Consider the following 9,898-nt stretch of genomic DNA (forward strand, 5'->3'; position numbering starts at 1 on the left):
ATATATGCAATCTTCCTGAGTGCCACCCAGTTATTCCATGAAGCTGGGGCATCAATCCTTTTTCATTCAACTAACCATGAGCCTGACAACTGAATTTTTGAGTTTCCATTTTGTGCTTTAGGGCTATGTTAGACATTACCTCTTCTCAACAAAGTTAAAACAGTATCAGAAATTTATGACAACCACAAACTTCACTTCCTTTGTCTTGAACAGCAAAGATCTCCTTATCATTCTATTCTACTTTTTTTATGGCATCTTCAGCAACTGGAAAACACTATTCTATATTTTCATATAAAGAATCAGTAGCATTAAATTTGCATATAAAGAATCAGTAGCATTAAATAGCAATGTATTCTTCCTATATAGATGCCTATAGTAATTATTAGGTCATTCCTCATTCCACCAATGAATGTCAATGTATATTTTATTAGTTCTTTCTTTTGTTTTTCCTATTTCTTATTCTAGTAGTAGTCTGGATAGTTTAAATCAGTTTGGAAGAGTATATAAAGGGCAAAATGCTCCACTAATTTTTTTTTTTTTTTAGTTGCTCATTTTGTGCCAACATGAACAAATGTTGAAAATTTCTTATCGAGTTTGAGTTTTGCCTTTCAGCTTAAGGCATAATCACAACTTGATCTGTGTTATATTTTAGGTATCAAAGACCAACACAGACTGCTCCTGAATGATGATGATAAACCCAAGATAGGGGCTTAAATTATCACAGCTATGTTTTAGACAATGGCATAAAGATGAATCATTTGCAGAACAATCTCATCAACTTTCTGCTCTTCCACTTCCAAACAGACAAGTTTCATTCAACAGCCCAACTGATCTTGAAGCGTATGAAGAAAGCATATCCTGAACTTTGAGATGAGCGAAAATCTTTATTAGCTTGCTACTAAACTCGTGTACATTTTACTTGAGAATTAGGTTTTCATGACTTCAGTCCATTCAATTTTTCTTCTACCATTTCTTTCAACTTTAGCCAATTCAGATAAACTCAGACACCAACAATTGGTAATCACTAAACATTAATGACCCATTTGCAGTATTGATCATTAGCTTTCACATTTACTATGGTTAGACTGAGAAGTTGTCACCACCTTGTAAATTCAACACAGAAGAATGAAACAAGATAACCCTGCCAACTTCATATATAAAACAAAAGTGGTCAGATGTTCTGCCCACCTTCCAGACCTTTCTAGATTCTAGCAAACCAAGTCCCCTATAAAAATTCACAACTCCATCTACTCTGCACTTCAACATCCAATGACAGTTTATTCTAAGCACTAGCCACATCTTTCTAATGACGAATGACTCCACCCATTCCCCTTCCTTCTGTGCCTAGACAATTGGAGAACTTTCCTTCTCATTGTTTCTTGACAAGACTAACAGGCATAACAAGAACCTTAACGTTCTCAACATCTCCCCTTTAACATTTTTGAACAGTTACAGCTGATATTCAGACAAAATTGAGAGCTTGTTTTAGTACCCACAGCTGTCAAATACTATATTCATGTCAATATTTTGTGAAATAGCAGTTCAAAAGGAAAAAGAACAGGGTATTTTTTTTTCTCCTGAAAGCTTTTGTTTTTTCACAGGTCTGTTTCCACAGTCACTTTGTGGCTTTAGCATGAGAGAAAATGGTCCTTTCCTCCAGCAGCCAGAGGGGGGCTGTTGGCGCACATCCACTTTATAAGACACCTACTAGCCAGTCTAACACTAAACTTAGAATCTCAAAACAGGAATCACCGCAACAGCACAATGGCAGAAATATCAGCAGCTTGCTGGCAGTGGGGCTTGGCTTTCACCTAGGGCATTGCCCTCTGGCTAGCAGGGCCTCCATTTATTTTACATAATGTTTGTTTGTTAAGTAGGTGTCTGGAAAATGTTTAATCTCCATTTATGTGAATGTAAAAAGTTTAAGTGATCTGGAACCATAAGCACATAATTAACCTCTCTACCAGTGTAATCCTATCACTGTCACTTGCCCTCTCTCTACTTCTTGTTACATTTACTTATTAGGGCTTGTCAGTCTGGTAGGGTAATGTGCAGAGCAGGGTTGTTTTCTCAAACATGCAGTAACTGGTCTGATATGCTGTGCATTAGTTGAATGGAATAGACCTTTCTGGTGTGCACTGAAGGTTCCTACTGCAAACAGCACTAGGTTAAAGTGCACTAAGGAAACTTTGGTGTGCATCAGCATGGTCTACACAGTCCAATTAATGCACAATACATCAGTGTGCTTTAGAAACTACAGTCCTGTTGTGCGCATTACCCCATCATGTAGACAAACCCTAAGATTAAGCTCTTTGGGGCAGAGATGATGTTTTCCTGTGTATCTGTAACCCACCAGCAGAGTGGAGTCTATCTTCATTGAGGCCTTGGAGGCCATCATAACACAAATAAATAATAAGCACGTGGGAGTGAGGAGTAGAGGACAACAGAGTAAAAATCAGAAATGAAGTATGACATAGATTTTATAAAAAAAGTAGAGAAAGAGCAAGCATCATGTAAGGAAAGAGATAAAACCATGGAGGAACAGTCATTGAAGACAATGTTGAAAAAGATGTATCATGATTAGGAAAGAAAAAGCAAAGTAATGCAAAGGAAAATCAAAGCAACTTTTTTTGTATCACCATAGAGACAAAGTTCCATTATAGCCTTAATCACTTAGTCAGTTTTGTGCCCAGTATCCGGTTAAAAATATGGAGAAAAGAACAGGTAAAAAAAAAGAAAAAACCTTTTCAAATTGTAATGTCTAACGTATTTCAAAATATCTTCAGATAGAATATAAAATCTGTTCATAAGTCTGCCTAATCCTGAAATATTAAAGTTACTTATGTCAATAAAATCATTGGCATGATGCACAAAATACAACTTAGTTTTAATGTTTGGCTTCAACTAACAAAAAGGATGCTCAGTTCAGATCAAACTCCATCCTTGATCCACTGAATTACACCTAGACAAGGCATCCTTTAGGATTGTTGGCAGAAAGCACCTAGACATTCACAAACAGACCTCTGAATTTCTGCAGAGAAGATATACTATTGAACCATTGTGCCCACATACTGGCTTCTTGCAGACAGTGTTCCCCAAATTGTGAGGGGGGCAGAGAGAACAGGTACAATTGGAACAGGGGAAATGCTAACATCCAAAGCCCTACCCCCTGCTCTGTTTCTGAATTTCACTTTGGGATGCAGTTAGGAGATGTGCAGTCAAGAAAGAGGAGGGCCAGCAATGCAGAGACAATCCAACAAGTCAACTCCTTGGCCTCTGCAGAAAGAAGTGTCCTTTCCCCACAAATGCTCCAGATGCATGGAGTTGGGGAGAATGAGGTTCCTATTAATAGTAGTAGTATTACTGTATTGCCTAGGCTGCTATGATGTATGGCCACCCAAACCACTCCATTTAAGGAGAACAATGAAAAGAAAACTCCAGAGGGGGTACAGAGGGGGTCTCTTTCCATGAGAGGGTGTAATCCAGGATCCACATATATTTCAATGCTAAGGCACAAAGGTGCAGCTGAACTCCAAATTATCTGTCATGCCCCCAAAGTTATTTTCTTCTTTTATAAGTACCATTTTTGATAAGCACCACAAACTTAGATGAGAACTGAGAAACGTTTAAAATACACTCTGTGCAACATATAAGGGAAAATAAAATAACTAATACTGATATTAGTGAGCATACTGCTGAAAAATGACATGATCTGTATTGGAATTCAATTTAAATTTTCCATCTTGCAAAAATTTAAGCATGTGCTTGACTTTACTCATGTGAATAAAATTCAGCACCTGCCTAAGCATTTGCAAGATCAGGGCCTACAATGTTAACCCAGTCGGCACCCGGCTTCAGTTCTAGTCAGTTAACAAGTCAGGGGGGAAAAACAAAAACTTTTCCTTAGGTACTAATTTAAATAAAAAGAATTGAAGAAAGTCTACTGAGTGATTTCAGGACGATAAAAAGCTGTTTATAATCTACAAACAAAAACTGTTTGTTTCTTCCACAAAATTGACCGAAACTGCTCTGAATAATGTAAAATATACTTATCAGATCTGCATAATAAAAGTCCTTGTGAAATTATCTTGACCTCTACATACCTCCCTTCAAAAACCAGCTAAGTAATAGCAATACCCAAAAGACACAGATCTATCAATTAGCTAAAATATTCAGTTTTAAACAAATATTAAATTAAAAAGACCCAAGAGAGACATATGAAATTGCTATTTTTTAATAATCCTCCCACAGAAGTATTGTAAAAACACAATTGTCTCTGGATCAACGATTCTGCACACTGTATTTCAGACTATCAAGTTTGTTTTTTAAACACTAGTTATAATTCTGTGAAAAATTATATTAATCTTCATCAGTGTGAAGAGACCCCAGCAAAACCAAACCAAAATTCACTAAGATCCAAATCCTACAAATATTTTTGCATGTGCTTAACTTAACACACTGGAAATAGAAGCCAAACAGTGGAAGCAACAATGAAAGTCCTAGTTAAAATAATGCTCCTGCTTTTGCTGACATTTAACTCTGTTATTTACACTTGATTCAAGCAGGGTCTAAATGACAGTAGAAAAAAATGCCAGCAGCCACAGGAGTCTTCTCTATACAAACGTTCCCACCATGTCTACCACTGGCAATGTTGTATTGTTTTTAATAAAAGTGAGAATTTTTGGCAAAGTTTCTAGTGCAGAAAAGGCCAATTAATGATTTAACAACAGCTAGTTCTCTAACCATTATTCGCTACAAATTTAGCAAACTGATGTAGGATTAAAGCATAAGCACATATCCTTGAGCCTACAGAGTCTCACAGACGTTAATGTCGATGTAAACATGAGGCAGTCACTCACCCTACCTCTGCACCAAAGGATCCATGCTAGTGGATCCTAATGCAGGATTAGGTCCTTCTTTTGAAACAAAGCCAAAATATAAACAATGAACCTTTATAACTTGCAAAGCATGTTTATTTCTACTCAGTAAAAATGTCTTTAATGAGGCATTACAAACAATTGAAGCACCTGAAATATACTCATGCAGGACAATGATGGTTTAGTTTTCACGAGAATCCAAGTATTAGTAGTAGTCAACATTTATATTACGACAACACCCCCAAAAGCTGCATCAGAACTTGTTTTGCTTAGATAGTCATCCTATTGTTATTTTACCCTTTAATCCTCTCATAATTGCAATAACTTCACACACTATGGAAAGAAAAATATATTTTAAAGTAACAAGATAACAGTCCCCTTTCTACTTTTCATTGTAGAAAAATACAAAAGTGACAGGAAATATTGACAGTTCTGCAAACACTAAAAGAAAGCAAAATTCTTGTTGAAAATAGTCTAAAATATTTCTTTGCAGGAATGTATTGCTTTGCTCAGCTCTGTCACAAAATAAGCTAGTGTTAATCCAATAAGCATATTAGAGTTTGACCAATTAGAGTTAGATTAACAGAGCTATCTAATTTTCCAAAACAAGATTTTGCATGTTTTTTTGTTATGTTTTTGTTTAAAAGCAAGTATTCTATCATGTTTATGTACAGCATAGCTATTTATGCTCAAAGAGTAGCAAGCAAAAATTCACAATATACAAACAGGTCTACTGCAATGCAAAAGTCAGTAGATCTAGATACCTATGAAAATATTGCAAGGTTCCAACATAACCTTTATTATTGCTATAGGAAAACTCTTTGGACTCCCAATGGTTTCTGACAAAGAATAATTTATAGAAGTATCTTCCCTTCATTTATCATGTTTATCATCACTTCCCCTGTACTCTAGAATGCAAGTAAATGCATTTGTAACTCATAAAATAATAGATTTGTTCACACTTTGGAAAAAATGGAATAGTCTGCTAAGCATTACAAGCAGATTCATACATGACATCATTTCTTTTATTTCAATTTTAAGTTAACACAAAAAAAATCTGCTATCAAGGTCCTAGCACCAATCTGCCAAGATGACTAGACAAGGAATCATGATAAAGCCTTAGAGGCCTACAAGAGCTAAAGGTCTGCAGGTAGTAACAGACAGCTCTGTTTAGGAAAGTACTATTCACTAAAAACAAAAGGATTTTATACATCTGGAAGTACAAATCATTCATAGTGTCAGGTTTCCTGATACACCAGTTTATTCTGACTCTTTGCTTTATTCCTATTAGATGCATCACGAAGCACTGGAATATTACAAAGGAATAGGTTTGACACATTACTGATATTTAAAACAAAGATAACTTATGTCTACACAGGGGAGATGGAAAAGGCAAGAATAGAGACAAGAACGATTGCCCGATGAAAGTGATTTTACCTATTCCATAGGCTTTAGCACAGATCCATTGTAGATTAGCAGCTATTTTCGCTCTGGATGAATCATAGAGCTCCAAAGGGACAATCTCAACTGCACTATCTGTCAGGGCATCCATTTTTCTTCTGGTGCTATTTCCAACAGCACAAACATCAACATCCACCATCTAAAACAAAAACAATGCAACGGTGTCCATTACATTAAAAAAAAAACCAACCCCACATAATAGACTGAGCTGCCTGAACAGATCATTCCGCATCACGCCAGGCATAATGCTGCATCCTGAACAACGCAGGCCTTGGAGCCGCAAAAGATTTGTACTGGATCAACCTATTTAGCGATGTAAAATTCACCCATGAGTCAGACACGTAAGCCCAGCTTCTCTTTTTAACCTTGCATTTCAGGGTTGCTTTAAACCCCCCCCCCCCCGCAAAACATAGCAATTGTGCCCAGCCGGTGTCAACAAGGCACATGCCCAAATCCCATCTCCACCCCAGGCAGTCAGATAAAGAACAGAGACCCAACCTCTCCCCTTCACGAGCTACCTCGCATCTCCTGCCTGCTGCAGACACCCGGTCCGGTCCGCCCCGGCCTGGGAACAGCCCAACAATACAAGCAGGTGCCGAGCTGCTGCGGGCGGCGGGTCCCGCCGCCTCGCTGGCGACCGCTGTCCTCATCAGTCCCTGCCGGGCTGTGGTGGGGGCCGGGGGGCAGCCCCTCACGAGGCTCCTCTCCTCGCCCGGCACCGAGTAAGAGGCTGCGATTTCTCCCTCCTCCCCCCCCCCCCGCCACACACACACACACTCTGAGGAGATTCCCCCGCCCCCAGACGCCCGCAGGCAGAGGATGAGGATGGGGAAGGCGCTCCGCTCCACCCCGCCCCCCGGAGGATGCAGGGCAGACGGGGGCCCTCGACCCACCTTGCTGCCCGGAGGCTGCTCGCCACACAGAGCCCCCCGCGGCCTGTAGGCCCCGCCGCCCCCACTCACCTCGCAGGGGCTACGGCTGCTTCATGCCCCGGCCGCGCCCGGGCCCAGGCGGAGCGCGCGGGCTGAGGGGAGGCTAGGAGGCCGGGTCCCCACCACGCCGCTCACAGGGACGGACGTCACGTAAGGAGCCGCCGTCGGCCCGCGGGAGGGGGGGGTGGGAAGGGGGAGTTAGCTGCTGACTGACTGACTGACTGGCGCACGCGCTCTGTGTGCCCCGCCTCAGCCCCCACAGAGCGCGCGCTGCCGACCGCCTGCTCGCGAGGAAGGGGGGGGGGGAGGGCCGTGACTGGACGGGACCGGCTCGCGCTCGCGCGCAGGGAAAAGGAGCGGGAGCGGCGCTCGCGCTCTACTCTGAGTAGGTGGGTGGTGGCCTCCTTCGGTCGCCTCCCCGCCTTTCGTACACTGCGCAGGCGCAAGGGCTAGTGTCTGTCATTGGCTGCCTCGTCTTCCGGAGCAACCGTCCCCTAGTGACGGGGGCGCGGGGGTGTATATAAAGGCCTGGGGGAGCGTACTAGTCTGACTGAACCGTACCATGCTACTAAGTGGTTGGGTGGTGTAGGGGGGCTGGACTACCCAGCACATGTGCCAGGGGCCCCAGGCTAATAGAGCCCAGGAGGGTGGCTCAGGTCTCTAGTCCTTCCCAGCCACATAGGTGGCCTCTAGCAGGTGCCTTTGGTGGGTGTCCCTGCTACAACCCTGGGCCCAATGGCCTGGCGTCCCCATCCCAAGCAGTGGCTCGTAGCATTGGGGCTGTACGTGCCCTGTAGAGAGGGATGTGCTCTGCAGGAAGTTGGTTCTGGGAATGTTTTGCCCCCAAAGCTGTGTGTTAATGTGTCCAGCCTGGTATGTGGCCCATGTGCAGCCAGGCCCTGTCAATATTTGGTGGTTTTTTGTAAATTTCTAGCTCATCAGGGAACCAAAATGGTTCTTGCCCTCATGGCTGCTGGGAAAAGCTAGAAGATTTGAACCCGACCTGCTCAAAAACCAGAATGCAAGTTTAAATATATATATATATATATATATATATATATATATATTTTAAATGGCATGCTTCTTAAGTCAGCCGTACGATTTCTGGAAACAGACTCATGATTTTTGAACGCTTAGGCCTGGCAATATTGTTTTGTTTAAAAAAATTATAGCCAATAATTTTATCAAAGCCCAGGAGGAAGCTAAAATAGGTTGATAAATGTATTGAACTGAAGAACATTTTGTGCCACTGCTCCTGTCTATATTTTCATAATAAGGGATCTGTAACTAAGGCCCTGGTCCCGCAATCAGTTCTGTTAGCACCCTTTGGGATTTTGCATGGACTCAGGGATCCCTTCTGTTAGATCCAACTGCAGGATCAGAGCTCTAAGTGTAACTCACATGTGCTGGAACTATACCCCAGTCACAGAGAGCCCACTGTTTGCTTGGCTATACTCAAACATCTCCACATATTCTTATATTGTCATTATAATTTTGTTTTTTTAATGGTCAGGATATGTTTTCAGGACGTCTATTTCTGAGGGTTTGTTCCCTTGGTTTACCTAGTGACCCCGGAAACATATAAACTACACGATTAGTCCCACTGAAGTAAAATCAGGTACCTAATTGCAGGTTCAAGGCTTTAGTCTCTTGCTTTTAATGGAACACAGAGAACTATTGACATGATCTGTCAGTCTCAAAGGAGGCTTTGGTTTTTCATACTGGTGACTAGATGACATGTTCTGCATATTTTTAGCAAAAAGGCAGTTTGTTCACCTGAACATGAGTTTCTATCACAAAGCCATGGGTGGAGAGGAGCGATGTTTGGCAAGTGGAGTCTTCTGCCGATTCTCTTATTGCAGTTGCAGTTTGGTTTCTCATTCAGTCATTATGAATTGAGAATGAAAGAAATCAAACTAGCAGCAAGGAAATTGAAAAGTCCAACAAGATCATGCAAACATTGTAACGGTCTGGACACAGATATAGAAACACCTGGTTATTTTGCAGATCAAACCATATGTGATTTATTTATTATGCCCTGTTATATGATGGGACTTTTGCTAGCAGGGATAGAAAATGTTATCTCATTGTTTTACAAAAATTTGGAATGGTAAATACTGTTTTGGCTTTTCCCACTAAAATTACCATGCTATTAATTATTATTTTACAGTAAGTTTTTATGCACCGTGTAAACAAGTAAAAAGACACCATTGCCTGTCCTAAAGAGTTTATAGTCTGAGCCTCTGGTCTTTCAAGATATGCTGAGGGACAGAGCCCTGCATTCAGATGGAGCCCTGTTGAAATCAGTAGGACTCTGACTGCCTAGGCAGTTTATGTGAACAGAGTCTAAGGGACTGATCTTGCAATGATAAATGTGTAAATTGACTCACTTGATGAGTTTCATTGATGTCAATGGGGCTACTCACATGAGTAAAGTTACACACAGGATTAAGTGTCTAGCAGTTTAGGCCCTTAGTAAGTATATACTGGATTACTAGAGGTAGTAGCTAAAAGTAGTTTTTATACTTTCATATATACTTCCATTTTTATAATTTCAGTGGGAGACAAATTTGATCTTTTGTAGATCTAGTATGTATCTGGCTAAAATTCAACAAGTTGAACTGAATA

General features: G+C 41.0%; 1 protein-coding gene across 2 annotated transcripts in view; it reads right to left on the reverse strand.

The window, feature by feature from the left end:
• Positions 1 to 7,429, reverse strand: part of CAMSAP1 (calmodulin regulated spectrin associated protein 1) — a 41,502-nt gene extending 34,073 nt beyond the window's left edge. For both annotated transcript variants that reach the window (XM_067541804.1, XM_067541803.1), the window contains exons 1-2: positions 7,301 to 7,429; positions 6,315 to 6,477 (exon numbers count right to left, since the gene is read on the reverse strand). In XM_067541804.1, the coding sequence (XP_067397905.1) occupies positions 6,315 to 6,477 (163 nt within the window). In that variant the 5' untranslated portion in view covers positions 7,301 to 7,429. The remainder of the gene's footprint in view (positions 1 to 6,314; positions 6,478 to 7,300) is intronic.
• Positions 7,430 to 9,898: the final 2,469 nt, after the last annotated feature.

The sequence above is a fragment of the Emydura macquarii genome, unplaced genomic scaffold, assembly GCF_026122565.2.
Source record: "Emydura macquarii macquarii isolate MOO-44397 ecotype Brisbane River unplaced genomic scaffold, CSIRO-AGI_Emac_v2 contig_691, whole genome shotgun sequence".
In the NCBI taxonomy this organism is placed as follows: Eukaryota; Metazoa; Chordata; order Testudines; family Chelidae; genus Emydura; species Emydura macquarii.